The sequence below is a fragment of the Zeus faber genome, assembly GCF_960531495.2.
Source record: "Zeus faber genome assembly, chromosome: 6".
In the NCBI taxonomy this organism is placed as follows: domain Eukaryota; kingdom Metazoa; phylum Chordata; class Actinopteri; order Zeiformes; family Zeidae; genus Zeus; species Zeus faber.
The window spans coordinates 26,088,560-26,116,527 of record NC_137201.1 but is presented as its reverse complement, the minus strand read 5'-3'; the positions used below and the strand labels follow the sequence as shown (position 1 = coordinate 26,116,527).

Sequence of the window (27,968 nt, the reverse complement as noted above, 5' to 3'; positions counted from 1 at the left end):
GGGAAAGAAACAATACTCTACTTTGTGTTGAGATTATTTTTGTGATCTCTCATAGCATCCTTAATCTCGTTCACTGAGTATGCAATGAACAAACGACAGTCTTGGACTCGTCCCTCCATTTTAAATGAGTTAGTCCATCAATTTGCCCTCCTTCCATTTGAGGTCAAACATATCGTACAAGTTTAAAGATCTATAGACAGACATAGCCTTATTTAAAAACCCTCATTTAGATATTTACACCTTCTGAGAAGTTAAATAAAACACAATCCAGAGAGAGAAGCATTTTATTCATCCCCCTCCACCCTGACAAAAAGTTACCCTAAGTATACAAGTGTGGATTGTCATTGAATGGTTATTTACCGTAAACAAAACCCCCCTAAACTATCAAAAAAAAAATATATATACATAAAATATACTTCTGAAAATAATATTTTATACAGCCTTTAGTCAGTAGCATGGAGACTTGTGATCAATGAGTGAAAAAGAGTGAGACAGCACCCGATGCACCAGATAACCTCCTCTCCATGGTTGGCATGGGGAATGTAAAATGTCGCTCTTCAGACCAGTCTGTTCACTGTTGCTAAGGGTCGACCCCGACTTGGACTGACTTGGTAGACACACATAATGGATTCTTTGGCGTTTCGTGACCTATTTGTGTTCTTTGTTGCGATTCCTCCCCCCCATTCTGTTAGGTAAGCGCTGTGCGGGGCGTGTACAGGAATATTATGGAACAGGAACACATTCTACTGTAAGACTTGAGTATAAAAAGAACATTGCACTCTCTCAGGCACAGACGCCCCCCGGCCTCCCCCTCAAACAGCCGCCGTCCGGAGCAGGTCGTCGCTTGCACATGTGGGACTCAAATGACGGGGCTGTGGGCGAAGCGCGGCGAGATTTAAATGGGATCCATCTAGCGGGGGGGGGGGGGCACTAAATAAACCGGTTTTAATTTGAAACCGGTTTATGAATTTTCTTTTTTTAATAAATACATAAACCGTATGTGTTGTTATGGTTACTGCCTGAAAATGGTTCCCTGGCCCCCGGGGACTCTTCAGTGCTCCTTCGACAGGCTCAGTTGGTGAAGGCCACGCAACCCGTTCACACATTTAACAAACCGGATGTTTTCCACCATCATTTTGAGCGGAAAGACAAAAAGCGCAGGGTTTTAAAAAAACAAAAAACAAAAAAAAAAAAAAAACACGGATGGCGAGCGACGCGGGCTGGAATGATGACTCGATATATTTCAGTAAGACCCTAAATTAAACTGTAGATGTACTTGTACATTAAAATTATACATGTCAACCTCCAGCTTCTAAAGTCTCTTCAGAATAAGTACGAGCGGTCAGAGGGTAGATATGCTGCTTTTTGTTTTGTTTTTCCACAACATGAAAACGGTCATCACAGCATCATGGGCAACACGAGTGGAGTGGAAGCCGATAAGAAGGAAAGAAGATTAAAAACAAACAAACAAATTCCCCAAATATCACAAGGCGATGAGCACATCCTGTTCATCCTCTGCCCCGTCCACGGGTCTCCTCCTGTATTTGTTGGGAAAGAGTGGCGCATCATCTCTAGAGTTTCTACCGTCCACCACAAGAACCCTGAGTCGGCGGTCGTGGGGACACCCCCAGGGGCCCCCGGGGCGAGGGAGCCTCCGAGGCGGGGGCGTCAATCCTCGTCGGAGCCGCCGCTGTTCTCCAGGGTGTAGACCATGAAGGCCACGTCCGGCCGCACCGGGACCAGAGGGTTCCCCGGCTTCACCATCTCAAAGCCCATGTAGTGGAACGTCCTCATGATGGACGCTGGCAGAGAGAGAGAGAGAGAGCGCTCAGTTAGACCGTTATATCCCTTTTCTGGACTCGCACCATTGAGCTCGGCCGCCTTCCTCCATCCTCAACCACATGGTTCCTACGGGGAGCAGTTCCACAGCCATGAAACTTGCAAACAGTGCGCACGCACGCACACCTTTATTTATAGGATCGTCTTTGAAAACAGGATTACCACAAAATGTAATTTTAGTCCTTTCGATTTTAAACATTGCATTTAAAACAGAAGCGTCACAAAGTGCCCCGACAAAACGGGGCCGTGGCCTGTTTGTGTGCTCGTAATAGACGACATCACTCCACTTTTTAGTGGATGCATTAGTTTTCACTGCAATTATTAAATAAATCTACGGTATCTAAAAATAAAAAAATTGGAGGTATATTCCTAGGGTGTTGCTACGGTTATAAGCGACCTCTCCACCACAGCTCAGGCGCCACCCCCCCCCCCAAAAAAAAGTCTCACTTCGATCCTCTCGGTTTTTGTTGAACCACAGGAAAACGTAGTTGACCTTGAGCTTCTCCTCAGCAAACGCCAGCAGAGCGGTGAGTCTGTGGTGGGAGAGAGAGAGAGGGCGAGAGTGAGACAGAGAGAGAGAGAGAGAGAGACGGGCTCTCCCCACCCCTTCTTCAATTTTACATAAGCGCTGCATCTTTACATAATAATGCAGCAGCGGCGCCGTGATGACACTGACCCACTGCTGCACAGCGCCCACAGGAGGCAGAAACTCGCCGGTGATTTGCGCTGCGTTTAGCCGATGAGCGCTGATTAAAAAGAGGTTTTTCCTACAACCGGGGGAACGGGCGACCGCGCGGGTCGACCTCAAGAGGATTCTCATTTAAATGGAGACGTAGGGGAAAAAGTCCACCGGCCGCGGATGCACAAATTCAACCGGAGAGATGGTAAAATGGACTGAGGTTAAACAGCGCTCCTCTGGTCCTGCGACTACTCAGAGCGCTTCACTCCCCCCCACCATAGCAGGCTCCCTGGGCGGGGTTTTCAGTCCAAATCTCTATTCTTAATGTGGTCGTGCAGGTTCTCAGGTTGTCGTGCAGGTTCAAGTTCAGCCTCTGAATGGAATGCTAATGGAATCCCAATCCTAACGCTGTATTTCCATGTAAATTGTAATAACTCTACAATAAAGTAATGAGTCATCCTAATGACTTATTACTTTATCAGAAGGTACTTTGCACTAAAGGTTGTGACTTAAAAGGGTGGAAATTTGTTAAAAATGATGTTCTCAAATACTTTTAATAAAAAAAATAAAATAAAAAAAATATATATCTATATATCTATCCATCTATCTATATATATATATATATCTATATATATATATATATATATATCTATCTCCCCCCGAAACGGCTCGTGCAAAATAGTTTACCGATTTAAATAAATATCAGTCAAACAGCAGAAACCAACTCCAAGAGGGCTACCAAAAGTAAACATGGCCAACAAACACACACACACACACACACACACACACACACACACACACACACACACACACACACACACACACACACACACACACACACACACACACACACACACACCCTTCCTTGCTGCCCTCCACCAGCAGCCCAGCGGGGATCTGGATGAAGAGGCGCTCGGCCGACAGGACCGTGTGCCAGCACGCCGAGCGCTGCTCGCTCATCTGGTAGTGGAAGCGGAGCACGGGGGGGCTCCCGCTCGCCGGGGCAGCCTGAGTCACGGTCAGCCTCTCATCCTAAAACACACAGGCAGGGGCGAGGGCGGGCGGAGCGGGAGAGATGGGATTACACAACGCTGTTGAGCCCACGCCAGCGTATGAACAGGACAACCCAAGCCGAAGGACGCCATTAGCACGAGTTGGTTTGTGTGTCTCGTTTTGAATACGACATGTAATGTTTAGGGACACGTACAACAAGACGCGATGGGTTCATAGTTCACATACATTTAAATACTGTACTTCTCTATTTAATCGTGTGTCAGAACATAATGTAGACGTGTGTGTGGCCGACGGGGCGTGTCAGACTTGGAGCCGGTCCAAAAGAGGAGGAGCTCTCTGGGAAGGTGAGGATGATACGACGGTTATATGTCCGAGCCTCCAAAGCTATAATCCCCCTGCACGCACACGCACACGCGCGAGTGTGCGTACCGAGCGAGCCATGCTGTGTTCTGATGAACTTGAGACCAAGAAGACCCTCACCTTATGGAGGAGAACACCGAGGGGGTGATCCCTTACAGTCCCTCGCCCACCCGGGATCTTAAACTGTGGGTGAGGGGCATCAGGAGCACCACAGAGGCCCCGGGGCCTGAGGGCTGGAGCTGGGCGACCTGGACCCCGCTAAGCAGGAGCTGGACAGAGGGAGACACGGGAGAGGCGGAGGCTGTTAGGAGGGCCGGCCAAAATAATAAGAAGAAGCCCCCGGGAAAGATATTGAACCTCGAGGTTTACCAGGGCGTTGCTGTAATTCTGTTGTCCGCATTTCATTTGAGTACGGCGTTAACCTTAATCACGATCCAGAACGTTGCCATTTTTTATTTATTTCAGTGGAGTATAAATGACAGCAGTACGTGCAAAAAGAACATCAAGGGCGTGTGGAAACGACCGAACATGATTGGACCTTATGACCCGGAGATAAACTTCCATGAATTGAATTTGACCCCATTAACCAATGCACAGCAAACACGCCAAAATAATTTGTCGGGACACTGGGCGCACTGTGCCACACGAGCGTTTAAAAAAAAAAAAAAAAAAATCAATCTCGTGCATGGCAGAAAACAACCACAGTCCAGCCAGTACGCGAGCGCCACGTCGACGTGAAAGCCCGGGCCTTCCTCCGTTGCTAATGCGTCTCGACATTTATTTTATTATTGCACTTAATTCAATTGAACCACCAAATGGAGCACTAAAACAAAGGGCCTTGTAATGGGTAAACACTGAGCTGCTGCCGAACGGAGGAATTTCTTCCGAAGGTAAAGCACTCAAGCCGGCCGCCCCGCTTACACAACGCAGCTCGGGGGAAACGCAGCCGACCCCCCGCAGCGTGGAGGAGATGGAGACTGCACCGTCATTATGCCGTACGCTCATTTGTCACATCCGCCCTCATGCAATTTCTTCCAATAATGTAATATGGAAGTTTAGTTCAGCGGGCTTTCCATACGTTCCGTGAAATTGCAAAGTTTATACCAAATGCAAAGTTTTCTTTGGCCCTGGACAATGAAATATTTTCCCGGTCCGCCCAAAATGAAATAATTTTGTCATTAGGAGGTCACACGGTATTACATTAACATCTACCTTACACAGACCAGAATTTAACGGTCCCGTGATATTTCCAATGACTTTTTTTTTTTTTTTTTTTTAAACCTAATAATTTTCTACACTACACACATTATCAAAAGAGCCACGATTCCTCCTCTTGCAGCTTGGCAGAGTGTTGCCTTGAGGTAGTTCTAGCCCAGTGACCTCAACATTGCTCCTGGGCAGGATGAGGCGCCGCTGCAGCTGCAGCGACCTTCTTATTTCAGCTTCCAACTCACAAACAAATCCCAATACTAAAATGAAGTACAGATGTAGAAACATCACGGGAAGGCAAGCGCTCATCATTCGAGCATCTTGTGATGTGAAAGAGCGTATACTACTCTCCTGCTACTTTAATGGTTTAGTACCAATAATATAACCTGAATCAACTGCACAGGGAAAACGAAAGGTTTGAAATTTGAAATATTTTGGGTTACTTACTAAATTACTACAATTACTAAACAGTCAAATAACAAGTATTAAAAAGCATAAACTGTGCATTTTGAATGAGAATTTTCTTTGCCTAAAAAGAAAATAAATAATAAAGAAAAAATATAAGAGGCCAAAATGCCTTTTAAGCAAGTACAGGCCCCATGAACAAACGGTAGTGCTAGATCTCTTTTCAAATGTAAAATGTAAACTCTGCCTCACAAACAATCGTTCAACCATTCCTGCCTCCTTTTGAATGAACAAAGAAATAAATTATCCATCTGGTTCATGAACCCACAGAGATGTTTAGCGTTGCAAAAAAAAACAAAAATCCAAAAACTGTGACCAGTGACTTGAACGGGGTCAGCATTAGATTTTGAGTTTGTAAAAAGGTGCACAAGCCTGGGCATGAGGTGAAGGGGACCCATCATAAAAAAAGCACATGATCTGTAAGCACCTCCGCAAATAGCCGCCGGGACAGTGGGGAATACGGACCCCCAGGGACGGCGTTTGGTATCTCGGTGCAGAGTTTCGTATCTGCCCAAGGTGATGGCCAGACGTGGCGGTCGCCAGACGGGCTGACCGGACGGTCACACGAGGTGTACTCTTACCCGGGGGAATATCCAGGTCGCCTTCAGCCCCTGATACTGTACATAATTCACGCTTTTATTAAGTGGGTGACAAATTTTGCCGTGGTTTTTTTTTTTTTTTTTGGGTGGCGGTCGGCCGACGGCATTCTCTGCACTTACGCCAACGACCCAATTTGTACATCAACCTTCTTTCATCCATCGTTGTATCTCGCGAGACCCAACAAGGCACAGAAAAAATAAGAATTTTGTTATCTAAAAAGGACTCAGGCAGGCCCACACCCTTTAAAGCAGCCAGATTGGGTTTTCTCTTAAAAAAAACAAACAAAAAAAAACAAAAAAACAAAAAACCAAACAACCGGCTCCCTCCCCAATGATGTCACATGGTCTGGCATGGAAAAACACCGTAGCCTTAAGGAAAGCAGGAGCAGCGGGAGGAGCTGCAACACAGCTTCTCCTGGCAACTAGACATGTAACTGGAGCGGCTGATTTGCATAGCGACAAGTCAAGAGTGAAAAATAAGATCACCGCGCTTGGACTGGCAACTTCCCGGCAGCGGCGGACATCTTCGGTCACGTACAAACATTTCTCAGCTGCCCCCCTATCATTATTCCAGGGTACAGTTTGAATTAATGAATCATAAACTCGGAAAGGATGGAAAAAAACACAGGCGCACATGTTTTGTTGCCCATTGCCAACGCCTTTTTTAGATTTGGGTCAAGAAAACAAAACATGGTACGTCTGCTGTTTCCAGTTGTGAACTGAGACGCTGAGGATGAGCTGCCAAAATATAGAGCAAAACAATACACAAGACCAACAAGTATCTGTTATTTCACGCCAGCGAGCCCTTCTTTGTAAAAACGAGTCCCGCAAAAACAGGTTACATTTTTTGTTTCCAAAATAGCTTGTGAACATGACAGGCCGGAAAAGCGTAAGAGAAGCCGTTCAGTGTGGCGTGAGGACTGTCGGCACAAAGCGACCAGCGGTTGCAGCGGAGGAGGAATCGGGGACGTCAGGTAGGCGGCAGATGGAGGAAGGCAAGAGGGGAGGGCTTGGGAGATGTCAAGAACCGTTACTATGTTTCCCATCATCCCCGTTGGAGAGAGGCGCCTGCCCTGGATGGAAATGGCATCTTGTTTTGAAAAGGTTACCACTCTGGTCCTCTGACATTTCAGACACACACTCCTGCAGGCCAGATCCTGTTCGGTCATGAGGCCTCCCTAAAAGGGGAATATGGGTCACATTTTTTCTGTCTGTCTGTCTGTCTGTCTGTCTGTCTGTCTGTCTGTCTGTCTGTCGGACACACACACACACACACACACACACACACACACACACACACACACACACACACACACACACACACACACACACACACACACACACACACACACACACACACACACACACACAAAAAATTATCATCTCAACAATTTATAATATGCAAGCGAGTAAACAGGAGAGATTGATTGTAAACCTCTCAATTACCCTTCAATCCCTCCCCCGACCTCCAACCCTGAAATCTGGGTGTACTACAACAACAACCACCACCACCACCACCACCTCTGGGGAAAAGAGAGTGCACAAGAAAAGGCAGACACGCCTCGAAACCTGCCAATATGAGCTCTCTGCCTCGTAGCCAAACAGACAGCAACGACAAAAACGACCCCAAATTCTTCTTATCGAGAGCGGCCACCTTCAGCAAACATCTGGCGCGACTCGGCAGCGCAACATCCACTCCGAGGGCGGCGCTTCACGTGACACCAAACGTGCCACAGGCAGGGGAGCATTTCATTACACCCAGATGTCATTAATTATTGGTTTCGGCGATTACGTGATCCCGTCGTCGGCAGTCAACCGCCTCTAATGCACAGAAAAGAACTATGGGTGTGGTGTACAACATTCTACCAGGCCCCACCAGTTACATAATCATTTAGGCAACCAGTGTAATTATCCCTGGTGGTGCTTGTGCAGTCAGGTGCCCAACCAAAAGATATCTGGCAGAGTTCTCCCGAGGAAGTCTGCCTCTACCGCAGTTACACCGCAGAGAGACATCCAACAGGAGGCGTGTTAACCCAGGCACAACGGCAGCAGCAGCCCCACAAATTTGATTTACTTTCCTAACTACTTACAATATGTGGGTCGTACAATTTAATTGTGCGTTCTTCGATATTAAACAGAAGACATTACTTTTGAGGAGATCTACAAGTCAAAGGGGATTACGCACCACCTGGCATGCCCGGATGAAATACTCCAGCCCCCTTCCCTCCCAAACCTTTTATCCTCAGTTACACTGAGGTGACTATTTTACCGATATGCCGCCCGCCAACATTGAAAAACATGTTATGAAAGAGCCGACAACAGGGCTGGGTGATATTGACGATTTAACAGCGTTTTAGGGATGACGACTGGTGACACACACACACACACACACACACACACACACACACACACACACACACACACACACACACACACACACACACACACACACACACACACACACACACACACACACACACACACACACACACAATTATTACCAATTATCTAGTTTAAAATGCGCAATATCATGATATATCGCCCAGCACTGTGTCACATTGTCAATAGTTTCTGGCAGTAGTTAAAATCCAGCATTTCCATGGGTGACATGATATATTATTGGCCATCTTTTTTGGGGGGATGGGGATGGCAGCCGGCCATGCCCCCGCCCAGCTGAGCGCTGCTTGAAAAGTGAGGCAGCAGAATGGAGGTAGTGGGGCAGGTTATGCATGCGGGCCACACTTCCAGTGGACGGGTCATACACTCCCACAGGTCAGGTCCCACACTCCCACAGGTCCCACACTCCCACAGGTCCCACCTTCCGGAGGAGTGGGCCTGTCTGCAGACTGGAGGTCACGGGTGTGTCCGTGGGTGTTGGAGGGGGATAAAAAATTAAAAAAAAAAAAAAAAAAAGGCCAAGAAAACATGCTAGAGCCTGACTAAAATGATTACAACAATAATTAAATAACTCATATCAAGGTTTATTTCACTTAAAACTCGAGTATCTTTTTATGAGATTTGTTTTTTTTATTTACTTCAAAATTACTCCAAGTATCATAAACGGGATTGTTTTAACTCTCGACTGGTTGATCGTATTCCTGCAGTTCTCTGTTTTAATAATAACAAATAAAAAGGTAGGAAGCATATTTGTGTCATTTATAGTTTTTGTTTTATTTTTGTTTTATTTTGTTGTTTTTTTTAAAGGTAAAACGCCGCGTTTGATACCAGTGAAAAACAGGAGAGAATTTGAAGATATTCAATATCAAACATAATGGTCAACTAGGCCAAAGTTGCACTAAAACGGTATAGTCGCGCTTTTCTCAAAACGCGTGCTATCAAATGACGTCGTATTATTGACATTTTTTTAAATAAGGCGAAGTTGTCAAACTAAAGACTTGCGCAGAAACAAATAAAGCTTTCCTCTATCACCAAGGTTGTTGTTGTTGTTGTTTTTAAACGGCGCAGGTGACGTTTTTCGGGTCTTCATTCCAAAAGTGAGTGATCTGCATCTTTTCCTGCGGGTTTTCAGCGGCTGCGCCTGGTGCTCCGGGGCCGCTTTAAAAGGGCTTAAACGTCCCGAATATCTCGCACCCCCCCCCCCCCCCCCCAAATAAATAAACAATAATAATAATAATAATAATAATAATAATAACACCCGACGTTTCCAAAACAGAAGCGCTCTCTCGTCAACTCCGGAAGGGAAAGAAACGCCGCCTACCTCTCCTCCGCGTTCAGCATGCTGGCGTCGGGACAACGGGCGACTCCGGTCTCGCTCTGACAACCAAAATAGTGACTATTCAGCAGGAGCTCCACGGAGAAGTGCACCATCCGTATACACGGGGGGGTAGGGGGGGTGGGGGGGGGGACCTTTGCGGGTCGCTCGCTCGTCGGCGCCTCCCGAGCAGGAGAACGTGCGGCTCCGCCTCGGCCTCGTCCGCGCTCCGCCTGGGTCCCGGCGACGGATGCGCGGCGGCCGCACGGGAGAGGCTTATAAGCGGCGCCCGGTGCATCTTGGGTAGTCTCATCCGGGAAGTAGAGTCACGTGCAACGCTGTTTACACGCAAGAGGCAGGAACCGGGTGATGGTTTTATTTTGGTTTTTTTATTCTCTCCTTTTATTTTGTGAGCTCATGACTATATTGACGCATTTACATGTTTTGGTTATATTTTGACGTCGGTTTAACATTAAAAAAAAAAAAAAAAAAAAAAATCTGCACCATCACATATGTTTCATTTATGGTAATAATTGTTTGCCATTTTAGAATTTTTTATTTCACTCGGTTTTTCTTTTCATTTCCGTTTCATTTGTAAATTCAAATGTTTGTACATTTATAACTGTAGGTGTTGGTCGAAATTGTATTTTCGTTTTCATGACTCTCAGTAAGCGAAACAGCAACAACGTTTTTACCCGGTGAAATAAAAAGTGTGAATTCCTCAAGAGTTGTTTTTTTTTTTGCGTCTGTCAATCATGTGCGTCCCGTAAACTAAAATAAATAATAATAATAAATCAAATACTGCCTCGGCGTTCTAAAAGCGTATAAGAGTTTTCGTTCCGCAGGTTTAAGCCAGTAACAGTAAGTCCTTGGTTACCGAAATAACGTGTTCATCTCTTGTGTCCTCTGTGTCCAACGCGTTAGGAGATGCTCCCGCAACGATCCTCACCCCACAGCGCCCGACGGGGGCTGCGCCACTTCCAAGCAGCCTCCATCCCTTCCATCCGCAAAAAAAAAGCGGCCCCCGCCCTCGCGGCGCAGTCAAAGAGTTTGCATCCCAACATAGGCCCAGTTATGTAAGGAGGAACGGAAAAGAGCCCCTCTGCCAAGAAGATTATGTGATTAGTAATGAGATAGCCGCCCGGCTGCGTGATCACGCCACCGAGGTGGTAAGTTCACATCGGACCATTAACGCTGGCCGCTCCACTCGCCCTGCCCGGGTCATGGAAAAGCACTTTTGTGACTTAACGTTGTGTGTGTGTGTGTGAGGCCTCGTGAGGATGTTTATGTTATGTGGAGGGGGAGCAGCCACATCGCTGCTCCACCTTGCCGAACTGGTTTGCCCTGCACATTTCCATACCTGAGCCTCCATGTTGTGTTCCATACCTGGGCCTCCATGTTGTGTTCCATACACTGTTGACCTCTGAGGACTCCGGTGCCTGCAGCTCCGGGAACCCTTACTCCTCACGCGCTGATCATCCCTTCCTTCCTGTAAACGCATGCAAATTCTGACCCTTTTTTTTTTTATTTTCAGGTAATCCCGTCAAACTCCGTGGGGTGAGGCTTGGAATCCTTCATAGATATTACAACTGTGATTTAATAATGCAACCACTGTGACCAAATACACACAATATTTTAGTGTGTATTTTATGACACCATATCTGATCTTATCTTATAATATATATATATATATATATATATATATATATATGTATACATCTCTTTTGCCTACATAACTGCACAGAAACACTGTACTCAAATAGCACTTGGTATTTAAATGCTTCTTTTGCACTTCTGGTTTGACGTCAACTGCATTTTATTGGTTCTGTACCTGTACAGCTACTGCTAATGACAATAAAGTTGAATCTAATCGAATATATACACCGATCAGCCACAACATTAAAACCACTGACAGCTGAAGTGAATAACATTGATCAGCTGGTTGGTGGAAAAATGGGCAAGCGTAAGGATCTGAGCCACTTTGACAAGGACCAAATTGTGATGGATAGAAGACTGGGTCAGAGCATCTCCAGTCTTTAAAAATTGAAATGAAACAAGGCTTTCATCACGATTGTTTATTGCTTCGAACTGAACAAATTGGAAAGAAAAATTGTACATACTGTAAAGCATTTTTTTGGATGTGATAAATGAGCCACGTTCAACACATTAATGTTAGTCTACACAAGACATGAGGGGCAGAGTTGTACTGTGCGTGTGTTGAAAATGTATTTCTTGCACTTGATGCATGTATACTGTGTATTATGCGTATACTGTGTCTACCACTCCTTCTTGGGTCCACGCACATCACAGCGCTTGCTTTTGTTGCTGCCGGCTGCAGCCTAGAATGATGAAAACACTTAGTTCAGGAATTTTACTAACACCCCTCTCCCTCTATCTCCCTCTCTCACTCGCTCGCTCGCACGCACGCACACACACACACACACACACACACACAATTACAGCAGGTCAAGGTAGGAGAGTTAGACGTGTTGCAACAACATCCCTCACACGTACGTCAGGTACTGCAGTTGGTGTTGCTGTGGGTCGGGCGGAGGGCGGAGGAGGCACCAGCATCCTCCCCCTGAATCCTCCTCACAGTTGCTGCAGAGGCTGGGGTTCTCGGCATAATGTTGTCTCCTCTGGATTGGAGGTCCTACCAGTGCCTTGCCCAGCTCCCCGAGAACGAGCCGTCTCCCCCGGAGCTTCCCTCTGTTCCAGTCTGGGTTCCACGGCACCCGGGCGACAAAAGCGTTGCACGCAGAGACTCCCTTTGTGGCATTGTCATCCGTTATGATTTTCGCGTTTCTGAGGCTCCTGGTCACAGATTCTCCCATCCCGACGCAGCGTACTCATAAGTACCTCATCTCTACCTTTCTTTGGCACATAGGACACCAGGGGCGTAGATGAATTGAGGGCTCTGTTCTGTGTCGTCATCAGCTGAGGTGGGAGCTCCATCGGCAGCTTCCTCTTTAGGAGCTCCTGTCCCAGCTTGTGAGAAGTAAAAAACGTATCGCGTGTGATGTCGTGGCCACACTCCCCGTGTCATGTCCAGGACAACTGGCATCCCTCGGTTCTTTTCAGGGGCTCCTCCATCTGCCTTCCCTGTGTACACTTACAAGTCCCACGCATATGATGAAGCAGCATCATAGGCAGCCCCGGTCTCGATTCCATATTTTGCTCGTTTATGTACTGTCTGAAGGGGCAGCGGCCCCTAAATGGCATAAGCTGCAACATCAACGGTAACATTTGGCCCAGGGTTGTAAAACAGGGGAAGGCGATGAACACCCACATGTCCCACACTGACATGATGGCACCTCGCTTGTCTCTCTGCCGCCCAGCTGGTCTGGTGTCTGTTATCGAAGCGGATAATCCTGGAAATAATATGGAGGTTTTCCGGAGACGTTGTTGCGCTGAAAGGTTCTCTGCCAGTTTCCGCATCCCACAGGGCATCCTTGGATTTCTCGTGGGATCTGAAAACACCAGCAAGGATAAGAATCGTAAAGTATGCATGTGAACGGGGTTTGGTCCATCTCCTTCCACCTCTCTCCAAAAACACACCTTCCCTCAAAATTAGGGCAGTCCAGAATGATTTTCTGGATGGTCTCTGGGAAGAGAAGTTCAAAAGGAGACTTGATGTCCTGCACATCAGTGACCACCATCCGCGTCGCCCCTGGCTGCATCCTCATCACATTGGCAGCCATGCGGGGAGGCTCATTCCCTGGGCAAGAAGCCCATTCAACTTCACTTTTTTTTTTACATCCATATTTCTCCCCCTGCAGGCTGCTGACGGGCTGGTCTTGGGGCTGGCTGAGGGTCAATCTGATCGTCTTCTTCAAACTCACTGTCACACTCTGAATTGACAGAAACATGATCCTCATATTCTTAAAACTCTTCATCTTCGTCTTCCAAAGCTTCCCTCTCTTCTAAAATCATTTCTAAGGCCCCCTGAGCAGAGAATCTTTTTGCCATATCGATCAATTTTGATAAGGAGCCACAGACGCAAAGCTATTTATTTGTTGTGTCCCGCCCTCAGTTTGCAGCTGGGATAGACTGTGAGAAAATATAGAATGTTTAGAATGTTTTGAAATAACATTGTGCAGATTCCCGTAAGACATTTTGTAGTTTCACACACTACAGAGGGTAGAATGTGCAGGAATATGTGAGAGCAGACAGATTCTCGGTCCTTGGAATGTAACAACGCTGTAACCTTGATTGCGTGTGTGTGTGTGTGTGTGTGTGTGTGTGTGTGTGTGTGTGTAGGTTCACACACTACAGAGTGTAAAGAGTGTGGGAATGGCAGGAGCAAAAAGGTTCTTGGTGCTATGTTGAATCCTCGAAGTGTATGTGTGTGTGTGTGTGTGTGTGTGTGTGTGTGTGTATGTGTATGTTGTCCACACAAATTTTGAAAATACAATTATTAAGAATCCTTATGGAATGGGTGTGTGTGTGTGTGTGTGTGTGTGTGTGTGTGTGTGCGTGCGTGCGTGCGTGTGTGTGTCTGTGTTGTCCACACAAATTTTGAAAATAATAATTTTGAATCCTTATGGATTTTCTAAAATCAACTGGAAGCTCCCGTGAAAACATTGCGCTGGTGGAGTGTATCTCGCTGACCTCCTTCCGACCGGATGCCTTTCACTGCGTCCTCTCTTATTTGTGTCTTCGTGGAAGAGGATCCTTTCCAGTCCCTTCCCAACGTTTCTTCTTTTTACCTCTGGGGATCTTGTTTTTGTTCCTTCCCTTCTGAATAAAAAGGACCTGTGAAGCCCTCGGAGACCAACGGCGCCAAACGGCTGCACAAATAGATTTGTCTCGGCTCAAGGAAGAAGCAGAAGCCTGCGGTGTGCCGCCCACATTTCCAGCGTAATGACCAAAAAAAAAAAACAAGGGAACACGAGCGCATGTTATTTTCCAGCCCCATTACCGCAGATTGGGTCCGACCGTACAGGATCCTGGAGATGGTGCAACCTGAGCCGAGGCCAAATCTCAGGTGAGCCCCGGGCGTCTCACCTTCCGGGGGCCGAGCCTCGGCGGCGGCGCTGCGTCGCTCGGGTGTCACGAGACGCCGGCGGGAGACGGAAAACATCTCTCGTGTTTCAACCGTTTCGGCTTCGTCTCGCCCCTCGCCGCCGTCGACCTTCCCGCTTCGCTTTGTCCTTCAGGCCGCTCGCCCGGGAGACAAGAGGAGAGATAGTGTGAACTCAGCCACGTTCGGCACGTTGGGGTGTGAGGGGCAGAAGGAGTGAGGAGGTGCTTGTTGTTGTTGTTGTTGTTGTTTTCATTGTTGAGGATTTGTTGTTGTTGTTGTTTTGTTGTTGCTGTTGTTGTCATTGTTGTTGTTGTCGTCATTGTTATTGTTGTCGTCATTGTTGCTGTCATTGTTGTTGTCGTTGTTGTTGCTGTCATTGTTTTGTTGTTTTTGCTGTTGTTTCTGTCATTGTTGTTGCTGTTGTTGTTGTTGTTTTTGTCGTTGTTGTTGCGGTTGTCGTTGTTGTAAGATGCCGAGGCTCGATAGGAGCAACGAGACCGACCAGACGCCATATCAGCGCCGACTCAGCGCTCCCCGAGGGAAGAGGCCTTTCTGGACTGACCTTCCAAGACAGATCATAGAGAGATGATAAATGATCCAACAGGTTGAAAGGTCCGAAACGTTCTGCATGTATTAAATATAGTTATTATCTCTGACATTTTTAGCATTTCATACAAAATGCTTAACTTCTTCTCTTTAATCCACCAACGGGAACCCTAAGCTCTAACTCCTTGTTTTTAACACTGATATGGACTGTCATTCTCTGCAGGGCACCACTACACTACACACTATGGTACACTGCTCAATCGTGCGTTTGGGGAGTTAATAACACAGAACAAAGCATACGGTCCAGATCCTAAAAGACCTCGGTGTTGTGCATAGGGTCAAGGAAGAATTACCTCATGTAAAAAGTAATATTTAATTGCAGTATCCACATGCGATCAATCAACCGAGGCGATAGCTGATGTGGTTTGTGGACGATGAGGAAGCATGGGTGGATGACAGAGGAGGTGGTGAACTTACTGGACGCTTCGACAGGTATTGGGCAGTGAAAGTAGGCTCTGTGACTCGCAGGAGGGGGACCAGGTGGATCTGCCTGTGTTTACCTCCACTACACGACTGATAAGGCCCTCGCACGCAGGTAGTCTCTCTGTCTGTCTGTCCTTCTCTCTCTCTCGCTCTCTCTCTATCTCTCTCTCGCACACACACACGCACACACACACGCACACACTCACAGAGACAAACAGCCTTACACTGTTTCTTTATCTCTCTCTCTCCCATAGACGTGTAAGGAGAAAGTATTTATCCAGCGCATTGTGCTGAAATACTGTGTGTGGTAGTCTTGGGCATGCGAGTATCTCTGCGAGTTGTTTAATCCATCTGCCTGTCTGTCTGTCTGTCTATCTAGTAAGTGAATGGAACGGCGGCTGAAAGGGTCTGTTGGTGTGTGTGTGTGTGTGTGTGTGCATGGGCGTGTGCCTGCATGTTCACACAGGAATGTGCACAAACTGTGGACGATCACTGGACTAATCCAAGTCTCCATTGTTCCCATGAGGCGGGTGCCGCGCTCTGTCCGAGAAATGTCAGTTTGGCCCCGCACGTGGAGGTAGTCACAACAACCTCCAAGGTGTGTTTAGTTGAAAAATTTTCCCTTTCCGGGATGTTCCGCCATCTTCAAGTTGGCAAGCGCGGTCCAGGCTCACCTCTTGGATTTATTATTGGGCAGAGTAGAAATAGTCTTGGGTTGAAACTTTTATACATATATATATATATATATATATATATATATATATTATATATATATTATGATTATCGACATATCAAGGCATTAATGCTCTAAGAAAATATAAGATGAAATAAAATATTATAATAATTAATAATTTGGTGGGTGTGGCTGGACTGGCCTCACCTGTTGACATCTCACGTGACCTTTCAACGTTGAAATGGCTTTTAAGGCGAGTTCCACGTCAAGTCCAAGGGTCGTCTCGCCCGAGGGTTTGACCCCCGGTTGACCCCGCTCACGCACAGAGCTCGCTCTGTCGTGCCTGATCACCTGCAGGCCACGTTGTCCTCTCCAGGGAGCGGTTAAGCACAGCGCTCCCAAGCCGACTGTCACGCCGTAATGCCGTCCCCGCGGGCCCGTCTCGCTGTTTCCAGGGAGAGAGCACCAACACACACTCGCGGCCCGGCTCATTTATTACCAGCACGTGTCCGTTGCATCATCTCATCAGATGACAACAATAATAATAATAATAATAATAATAATAATATTATTATTAAGCTGTCGTTTGGAGCAGAGGACAGTGGGTCGGTAGCGGGTGTTACCACTTCCAGTACCACGTCACTCCATCAAATTCAGTATTGTGCCCGCGGGCTCGTACATAACGGAAGCTCTGGCTGTCTGTGTTCATGGCGTGCAGCTTTCCCTCCATCCTTCCTGAATGGAATCCCTCTACTGCTGTCGTCGACCGCTTATCGAAAACTAACGTCGGAATCCCTCTCCGCCCCGACACAACTCGCCGATGGGGCCGGTAGGGGAAGCGACCCCGCCCCCGTCCTCGATTCCCCGGCGGGTCACCCGTCGTCGGCGGAACCACGGCATCCGATGAGGCGTGGGGGGTGAATGGGAAAACGTGGTCCCTCGCTGGGAAACACACCCTGACTCCGCCCGGTTTGCTGGTGCCTGCGGTACCGACATCGTTGTTGTTGTTGTTGTTGTTGTTGTTGTTGTGGTCGTTGCCGTTTCTGAACGGGGCCGTCTCGCCCCTCGGGCACGGGCGCCCCCGTTGTCCCGCCCCACTCTGGCCGTTTCGCGGAGGCGCGCGGGCCTTTCCGCGGATTGAGAACCAGCCCGTCTCTAGACGTGCATCTGACGGCGGAGCGCAAACACCGACGTGGATGCTCTCCCCGCGATCTCGCTCGCGCCCGCCGACATTTGCGCCGTTTGGTCTGAGTCTGACTGAAACACACACACAAACTTTATGCACAATATATGGAATCAATTTGATTCACTGTGACTGTCGTTGTTTTCTCCGTCGTAGACTTTGGCAACCACACACACACACACACACCTCATATCCACTGAGAATGACGACCATAGAAGAAGCCAACCAAGCGTTGCAAGGTCTAATTTAGCCCAAACCCTCTGTGGTCTCACGCTGTCTTCCTGTTCCAGGCCGTCGCCGGGCAGGAAGGGCAGGAGATCGTGGGAACCGGCGTGTCACCCGTCACTGCGAGAGCTCCTTCCCAGAGAACAGCCACAAACCAGCAGAGGCATCGAACCCAGGGGGTGGAGGGGGCGGGGGTGACGCGGAACCCGAGAGGAAACTGCAGAACAATGAGGAAATGGATGTTACTCCGCGGCGCTCCGGGGCCTGGGAACCCGAGGGGGCTGCGCCACTGCGGCCCAGCACTGGCCCCGTCCAAAAGTCATTGACAACAGCACAAGGGCCGGTTCCCACGGCGACCTTTCCCACGCCGCGCGCGCATTGTATTTATATTTCTTTGGGCAAAGCGTTTCCCTTCCGACGAAAATGAGACGCGGAAAAAAAACAACCCTGTTTGTTTCTCTCTGATCTTGATAAGATATGGCGCTCTGCTTCTTCTTTTCTTGGAGCTGTGCTTTGTTTTGATTTATAGCTAGATTTTTATTTATTTTTTCCTAAAAGGCTTTGTGAGTCGCCGACAATCACGAAACTTGTCGACTGTATTCCTCTCAGAGGCGGTTCCTCTAACCGGCACAAAGCCAACATCCACACCGTGCTGTGCGGCCGTCCAACTTGACACCACCACGCGTCCGTCAACGCGTCGAGGCCCTTCCAGCCCGAGTGAGAAGCGTTTTTTCGGGCTGTTGTTTGGGGCTCGACCGAGAGTGTCACCCACAATGCATTAGTGTAACCAGAGTGGCCGCGTGGACACCCCGTCCCGCGCCGTTGCCGTTTGATCCGAGATTCCAACCCTTCCTCGCGAACGCCGGCTCTAAAACAAACGCAGCTGATAACAACCCGTCCCGAAAGCGGATAACGGCGAACGGAACGGGGTTAAAAAAAAACAAGAAAAAAAAAACACCGCGACGACGACGAGGCCGGAGCCCGCCTGCCCCGCGCCGGCCCCCGCCGTCACGGAATGCTTCCGCGCCGCGTGTTGTGATTCTCGGCACTGTTCTTTTTAATCTTGTTGACAAAGCCGCGCGCAGGAAGCTATTCCAGATATGTCCGGCCCGCCGCGCGGCCTTCCCAGCAACGGCGCTAAGTGAAGAATAACACTGTTTCCCCGCACAATCCCCAATCGCCACAAACGGGGGCCAAGCCCAACAACAGAGGGTTTAACCGAGACCGCGGTTGTGCCGACTGGGAAATTCTTCCCATACCTCCCTTTCTGGTGAGTCGCTCCACGGCTGAGCGAGCCCGTGCAAAACACGTCCGCGTCTTGGCGATGGAGCCAGAGTTGGGACGGCCTTTTAGGACGGGACTTTGTGGCCCCCCCCTATAAATTAAAAAAAAAAAAAAAAAAAAAAGCGAGGGTATCAGGTTCGTATCTGCTCCGGGCTTCCAAACACAGGGTGTGACGACGGCAAACCCACGGGGACGGCTCAGTCACCAGGTCATGGATGAGCCCTCTCCTCCTCCTACTTCCCGTTCGACAGGTTGTTTGAGGGCTCGCTCGTTTTTGACGAGCGATGTCGTTCGGGAGCATTTTTGCAAAAAAACGCATGCACCCCCAACTTCCAAACATGCAGATGACTTTATTGGCACCTTGGCTGTGTTTGCGTTTGTTGTAGAGAGTTGCCGGTGTAAGATGACCGACTTTTTGTTTCCTTCTAGAAAACAGTTCTTCGCAATATCATCTTATCGTCTTAAGGTCAGAGGTCGGACTTTTTCCGCCCGGAGGCCGACGGCAGCCGCCGCAGGCAGAGCGGGGGCGGAGGTGTCCTTGAACTTAGAAAAAAAACAATTCGATCCTAGCAGCTCTCTGGCTGTAAATCACGTCGGAGAGGAGGAGCGTGATACGAAAGCCTGAACAGGGAGTCGGATGAAAGTGGCGGGACCTCACAACCACCAGAGGTCAAGGGAAGCCTATGCTTACCCTGTTTTTAAAATTTTAAATAAATGTATTTAATTCTTTTAATTGTCCTGTTATTCTGCTTTTGCAAATGCATTTTGCTTGGCTTTTACTGTCGCTACCTGACACCCTTCTTTAATAGAGAGCGCTTTGAGTTGTCCCGAAGATCGCCTCTCCTGCCTGCCTGAATCACTACTGTCCGGTGGCCCTCACCTCAGTGGTCATGGAGTGTTTCGAGAGGCTGATTAAGGATCGTATCTGCTCCTCCCTCCCTCGCACCTTGGACCCGTTGCAGTTCGCGTACCGGCAGAACAGATCCACGGATGACGCGTTCTCCCAGGTACTGCACACCACGCTCACACACCTGGATGGCCGGAAGGAGGCCTATGTAAGATTGCTGTTCATCGATTATACGTAGTTCAGCTTTCAACACCATAGTCCCCACCAGACTGGCTGTCAAGCTGAAGGAGCTCGGACTGAATACTCCGCTGTGTGCGTGGATCCTGGACTTCCTCTCAGCCCGGCCCCAGGTGGTTAGGGTGGGGAAGCACATGTCCAGCTCCCTCACCCTGAATAGGTGATCCCCCCACGGTTGCGTCCTCAGCCCCCTACTGTACTCCCTGTACACACACGACTGTGTGGCCAGGTCCAGCTCCAACACCATCATCAAGTTTGCTGACGACACCGTGGTCGTGGGCCTGATCACCGACTGCGATGAGAAGGCCTACCGCGAGCAGGTGGCTGACCTGACACTCTGGTGCCAGGACAACAGCCTCCACCTGAACGTCAGCAAAACTAAGGAGCTGATTGTGGACTTTAGGCGTGGATCACAATCGAGGACGCACGCGCCCTTGGTGATTAATGGGACTTCTGTTGATAAGGTGAGCAGCTTCAAGTACCTGGGAGTCCACATCACAGAGGACTTAACATGGACTTTACAAACAGACACTCTGGTGAGAAAGATGAGGCAGCGTCTTTACCACCTCAGGCAGCTGAGGAAATTCGGGGTCTCAAGTCCTACTGTGGAGCGGTGGAGAGCATCCTGACAGGCAACATCACTGCCTGGTTTGAGAACTGTACTGCTCAGGACAGGCGGGCCCCACAGAGGGTGGTCCTCCGCAGTCACACAGCGAGAACAGAGAGACTGAGACAGAGTTTTTTCCTGCAAGCCATAAGAACTGTCAATGCTGACCTCACCAGGGGTCCTCACTGAGCTACACACATAGGCTCCACTACCTTACTGTACTGTAGCATACTGTACCGCATACTGTGGCACTGTTCTGGGTTGTTCGGTGTTACTGTATTGCTGCGCCGTACTGTTGTATATTGTAGTGTATCATCCCACAAACACTACCTCACTTTATCACATGCCACTTTAATGCACATATCTGTATTCACATGCCACTTTAATGCACATATCTGTATATACATAATTCCCTATCTCATATACATAAGTCTATCCCATATACGTAAGCCTATTCCCTCTATCTATTCCATTTTATTTTATTCTATAAGTATTCGACTTACTGTATTACGTTTTAGGAATCAGTTAGTTGGTCTAGTAGAAACAAATTTTCCTAGGACATATTGTGTGTACTTACCGGGTGCGTTGTGTTGACATTTCGCTGCATATATGTATGAAAGTATGTATATGTATGTGACGAATAAACCTCTTGAATCTTGAATCTTGAGTTCCCTGTCGTGTATGAGAGGTGCCATACAAATAAAGGTTGTTATTATTATTATTGTTAATATTATTATTATTATTGAAATGTGTGATAACCAAGAAAGGATGGAGGCAACGATCATAGTTCGGGTAAACATGACTCAGTGTGACCGGTCGAATGAACAACGGGACGGGGTTGGACCTCTCGGTCTTGATGGATGAACTCAGCGTGAACTTGGGACAAACTGGCAGCCGAACTCCCAGCCCGCGGGCGGGTCTGCCAGATGGTCCTGTGCCGGAATACCAGTGAGTCGAGCGGCTGCCTTCCACTGGCCTCTGCGCGCTTCCAAACGTTCCACCCCAACGCGGCGAGAATGTTCTGGAAGTGAATTAAAGGAACTTTGCGATCCACCGCTGACGCACGCTGTGATACCTTCTATGAATAAACACAACCAACGAGGCATTGCAACCATCTGAACGTGGAATAAAGCAGAATGCACGTCTCACGCACGAACACACACACACACACACACACACACACACACGCACACACGCAGGCTGAGGGCGCCATGAAATAAGATAAGACTTAATTAATCCCAGGGAGAATTCGGGAGGGAGCGCGAGAAAGTATAAACAATTTGAATGAAACTGGCCCATTTTAAAAAGTTGTAAACGCTTTGTCCGGACGCCTTAAAGATGCCGGACGCCAGTCGATGCCGAGGAACGTTGCGGGTTGCTCTAGAAGATTTGGGAGGTTTTTACATAGTTGTTCATACAGTACGCGTGATAATTTAATAAAATTACCAGTTGATGGTGATGGAACTCAAAACCAGCATTATTAAGTATTATTATATTTATAGTACTATATAATATAGAGTATTATTTAGCGTCATCAGCTTAGAATTAGAGACATCTAGTGGTCATATGTAGTCAATGCAGGTCCTTGTTGCGATGGGGTGAAAGCAGCCGTTCCACACCGGGGAGACGTTTTTATTTACACTTATTTGGGCTTGAGGGACAAAAGGAAAGGAGCAATTGTCTATGATCTCAATCTTGCTTCGAAGGTTCCCAAATTAAGAATTTTGAGTTCTGGGGGAAGTGAATCCATGCTCCAGAGAGCTCTAGCCTCCTGTGACTCTCTACTCTGGCATACTGTATAAGTACATTGAAAGCATACATGTCTCCGAAATGTTGAAAGATAAGACAAGATAAAACAAGATAAGAAAAGAAAAGATAACATAACATAACAGAACATAACAGAACATAAACTTTATTAATCTAACGCCGGGAAAATTCACTTTTTACAGCAGCTCAAGAGCTGACAGTAGAGGAAATATAGTGATTGAGTGATAAATAAAAATAAAAAGTAAAATTAAAACATATAAAATAAAGACTATATGCACTATATCACAGGCTCTCATTGTTTACAGTTAGATCCAAAGCAGGAATGTGCAGTTCATCTTAGTGGCTGTTTTTAAAGGATACAAGGTTATATGATAGGATCTAGAAAATTTGTCGATCTGGCTTGTTTGTTTATCCATCGATCCATCCATTTTCCACCGCTTATCCGGGGCCGGGTCACGGTGGCAGCAGGCTGAGCAAGGAGCTCCAGACCCCCTTCTCCCCGGTAATGTCTTCCAGTTCCTCCTGGGGGACTCCGAGGCGTTCCCAGGCCAGCTGGGATATATAATCCCTCCAACACGTTCCGGGTCTACCCCGTGGTCTCCTGCCAGTTGGTCGTGCCCGGAAAACCTCCAAGGGAAGGCGCCCAGGAGGCATCCTGATCAGATGCACGAACCACCCTTCGGCGCGAAGGAGCAGCGGCTCTACTCCGAGCTCCCTCCGGATGTCCGAGCTCCTCACCCTATCTCTAAGGCTGAGCCCAGCCACCCTATGGAGGAAACTCATTTTGGCCGCTTGTATTCGCGATCTCGTTCTTTCGGTCACTACCCAAAGCTCATGACCAAAGGTGAGGGTTGGGACGCCGCACCGATCCGCCTGTCCATCTCAGGCTCCTTTTTCCCCTTCACTCGTGAACAAGATCCCGAGATACTTCAACTCCTTCACTTGGGGCAGCAACTCACTCCCAACCCAGAGGGAGCAATCCATCGTTTTCCTGCAGAGAACCATGGCCTCAGACTTGGAGGTGCTGACTCTCATCCCCACCGCTTCACACTCGGCTGCAAACCGCCCCAGTGCGTGCTGGAGGTCACGGTCTGATGAAGCCAACAAAACCACATCATCTGCAAAAAGCAGAGATGCAATTCTGAGGTTCCCAACCTGGACACTCTCCTGACCTCAGCTGCGCCTTGAGATCCTGTCCACGAATATCACAAATAGAATCGGGGACAAGGGGCAACCTTGGCGGAGTCAAACACCCACTGAGGTCGTGTTTGACTTTGTGCTGAGAATGCAAACACAGCTCTCACTTTGGTTGTGCAAGGCTCGTACCAACGGCCCCGGTACCCCATACTCCCTCAGTACCCCCCACAGGATCCCCCGAGGGACACGGTCCAAAGCCTTCTCCAGGTCCACAAAACACATGTAGACTGGATGGGCAAACTCCCATGACCCCCCCGGCAACCCTGAAAGGGTAAAGAGCTGGTCCACTGTCCCACGTCCAGGACGGAATCCGCATTGCTCCTCCTGAATCGGAGGTTCGACAATCGGCCGGAGCCTCCTTTCCAGCACCCTGGAGTGAACTTTCCCGGGGAGGCTGAGCAGTGTGATACCCCTATAATTGGAGCACATCCTCCGGTCACCCTTTTTAAAAATGGGAACCACCATCCCGGTCTGCCACTCCTCAGGTACTGTACCCGACATGCACGCGACACTGAAGAGGCGGTGTCAGCCAAGGCAGCCCAACAATGTCCAGAGCCTTCAGCATCTCAGGGCAAACCTCGTCCACCCCCGGCGCCTTGCCCTCCCGAGGACCCTTTTGACTGCCTCAGCGACCTCTGCCAGGCATATGGACGAGACTTCCCCAGAGTCTTCAGACTCTGCCTCTTCTCCTGAGGACATATCGATCGGGTTCAGGAGTGCCTCAAAGTGCTCTTTCCACCGCCCGACAATATCCCCAGTCCGGGTCAGCGGATCTCCTCCCTGGCTGAACACAGCCTGAGCCAAGCCCTGCCGAACGCTTCCTTGAGGCCGACCGAAAGTCCTTCTCCATGGCCTCCCCGAACTCCTCCCACACCCGGGTTTTTGCTTCAGTGACCGCCGCAGCCGCAGCCCTTCTACCCTGCCGGTACCTGTCTGCTGCCTCGGGAGACCCCTGGGCCAGCCAAGCCCGAAAGGCCTCCTTCTTCAGCTTCTTCAGTGTTGTTTGTTCAGCTTTTCACTATTTTAGGTTCATGCTGTACTACCAGTCGATCGAGTAATGTAGCGTAAACACCGTTCCTGCCCACTCCGGTACAGTAGGCGGCGGTGTGCGCTCTCGGAGCCCATGACCGCAACCCGCCGTCGAACGGGGCGAAGAAGAAGAGTCGGGTTTCGGCGAGAGGGGCGGCGCCTCGGGCGAAACCGGAACCGACGCGTAAAGTGCGCGGCGGAAGTCGCGGCGCCCCCCGGAGATGGCGGCCGACGACGCCTCCGCGGCGATCACCGTCTTCGCGCTGGTCACGCTGCTCCACGTGTTCGGGCGCCTCCGCGGCATCGGCGAACGCGCGGAGCGCAGCATACGGGCGAGCCGCAGGGAGTACGAGGCGGCCACGCTCCGCGCCCGGCGCTGCCACCGGCGGAAGAAGGCGGCGGCGTTCTGGACGTGCGTGCAGCAGCAGCAGCGGCGCGCCAAGGTGATCTGGAAGCACGAGCGGCCGAGCGGCGAGATCTTCTGGGCGGACGTGCTGCAGAACTTCGACGACGTGCAGTGGACGCGCCACTTTCGCATGTCGCGCTGCACGTTCGAGTTCGTGCTGCGCACCGTGAGGCCCGCGCTGACGCGGAAGATCACCGGCTGGCGGAAGCCGCTCGAGCCGCGCCGGCGGCTGGCCATCGTCCTGTGGTGGTACGCCACGCCGAGCGAGTACCGGACGATAAGCTGCCTGTTCGGCGTCGGGCTGTCCACCGTGTGCGGCCTGGTGCGCGAGGTGACGTTCGCCCTGAAGGACAACCTGCTGCGGCGCTTCGTCCGCCTGCCCGAGGGGGAGCGGCTCCGGGAGACCCTGGACGGGTTCGCGGAGCGCGGCTATCCCATGTGCGCGGGCGTCGTCGACGGGAGCCACATCCCCGTGATTGCTCCGAGGTACGATCCAGCGTCTTATTACAACCGGAGGGGGTGGTATTCCATTGTACTGCAAGGGGTCGTGGACCACAACTTCTGGTAAGAAGTACTATTGTCTGTGTAATGCATATCAAGTATGAGCTCCATACACGAAGTGCTGGAACGTGGCGCGTTTTTCTCACGGCGCTTGCTTTTGCTCAGCTTCACGGATGTATACGTGCGGTTGCCCGGTCGGACAGACGACGCGGCGGTGCTTGGCAACTCTCCCATCTTCCAGGCGGCCGAAGAACAGGACGGTTACTTGTTTCCCCGCGAGGTGCGTGTCAAGATTCGAGAGTGAAGAGGTGTATTGGTCACATACATAAACATACTTTCATACATATATGCAGTGAAATGTCTTTGCAACGCACCCGGAGATTATGCACAATAGTTACTAAACGGAGCATAATAGCTGAACTAATTCCTACCTAGCAACTAACTGAAACTAACTGGTTCCTAAAACGTAATGCAGTTAGTGAATAGAATAATATAAATAAAATAAAGACTCAAAAAAAGTTAATACAATGTGGGCGAACAAAATAGAAGGGAAAATGGTTATGTATAAGGGTTAGGCAATTTATATACACAGATTTGTGCAGTAAGGTGAAAAAACTGTTCATTTCCTCGGCTGCAGCCCAGCGAGGTGTTTTCACTGACACACACGTCCTGTGAACGACTGTGTATGTAGGTCCACCACACACACACACACACACACGTGTGTGCGCGCGCGCGTTTCCCCCGGCGCCTCAGTAAAGCAGGTGACAGTCGAACCGAGAACAGATCTGCCTTGTCTTATATTTCTCTTCACAGAGGTCCGTGACTGTGGACGGCGTGGAGGTACCCGTCCATCTCATCGGCGACTCGGCTTACCCTCTGAAGAAGTGGCTGATGAAAGAGTTCGCCCACCACCGTCGCCTGACGCCCGAACAGAACGCCTTCAACTACCGCCTGAGCGCCGCTCGGACGGTGGTCGACAACGCGTTCGGGCGCCTGAAGGGCCGCTGGCGGTGCCTGGCCAAGCGCAATGACGTGGACATTTCGATAATGCCGGACATCGTCACCGCCTGCTGCGTACTGCACAACGTCTGCGAGGTAAACAAGGAGAGCTTTTTGGCCGAGTGGAACATTGATGCCGCTCCCGACCTCCCGCAGCAGCCTGACACAGAGGTCTGTCATGCACCGGAGGCGGGTAGCCCGCAACACGTACGAGAGGCCATGGTGAGCATTCTGTTAAGAAAAGCTCTGTCCGATTTCTGAAGAAAGTTCCTCAGTGTACACTATTTGCTGTAGACCCTTTTCTATTGAATGTCCTAGCTCAGTGTTTCTTAATCCTGGTCCTGTTTAAGACCATCTAAAGCCCCGCCCTGCATATTCATTTCAATCAGGTGTGTTTGAGCAGGGAAACGTCTAAAACAGGGGTCGGGGGGGCCCTTTTGGCTGGGAGAGCCTCGAAAGCCAAATATTTCTAAATGTATTTCCTTGTGAGCCGTATAATATTTAATAAAATTGAATGCAACTTAATGCGTGCATTTTTAAAGTAAGACTTACATTTTTAACGTATTATGTGTCTCTGAGTACTTTAAGTGATATATATAATACATTTCTCTTTATTTATCTTAATAATATTGTTGTTATACTGTAGCTAACCAATAATAAATGAAATACTCTTTACCATTAGTGCGACTTGTGGTGCTGGATGGTTTTGCTGGTGGCCTTGTCTGCTTCATACGTGGTGAGTTTGAGCTTCATGCTGCGTTGAGGCTTCCATCAGTTCAACGTGAGCGTAGGTTGCTCTTTCTCAGATGCCAGAAAGACTGCTCACACACGCATGTAGAGCCAGACATGGTCAAAGCACGCGGCGTGTGACGGGAAGCTCGCTCCGAGTTTTAAGAATCAGCTGGTCTTCAGGTTGGAGTTTTTTTACATTTCTGTCCACTTGTGTTCACTTGCCAGCTCTGCTCACTGCCGCGCAAGTCTGTCCAACTCTCCGTTCAGTGACTTGAACTTACTTACCCACGTGTTTGAAGCCTTCAGGTCAGCGACTTCCAGCTCAAAGTCTCTGATGCAGACACCGGGG

General features: G+C 49.1%; 2 protein-coding genes across 2 annotated transcripts; one reads left to right on the top strand and one right to left on the bottom strand.

Moving 5' to 3' along the window:
* Nucleotides 1-268: 268 nt before the first annotated feature.
* oaz2a (ornithine decarboxylase antizyme 2a) lies at nt 269-10,056 on the bottom strand. The gene is given in 6 exon segments (XM_080002898.1): nt 269-1,802; nt 2,287-2,372; nt 3,378-3,550; nt 4,013-4,093; nt 4,095-4,161; nt 9,884-10,056. Coding segments are annotated over 6 exon segments (651 nt in total). The 5' UTR covers nt 9,994-10,056; the 3' UTR covers nt 269-1,668.
* Nucleotides 10,057-25,202: 15,146 nt separating this feature from the next.
* LOC307232223 (uncharacterized protein) lies at nt 25,203-27,842 on the top strand (the record flags this gene model as incomplete). The annotated part of the gene is made up of 3 exons (XM_080003144.1): nt 25,203-25,873; nt 26,054-26,168; nt 26,702-27,842. The coding sequence occupies 3 exons, from the start codon at nt 25,203-25,205 to the stop codon at nt 27,146-27,148; spliced, it is 1,233 nt and encodes a 410-aa protein (XP_079859270.1). The 3' UTR covers nt 27,149-27,842.
* Nucleotides 27,843-27,968: the final 126 nt, after the last annotated feature.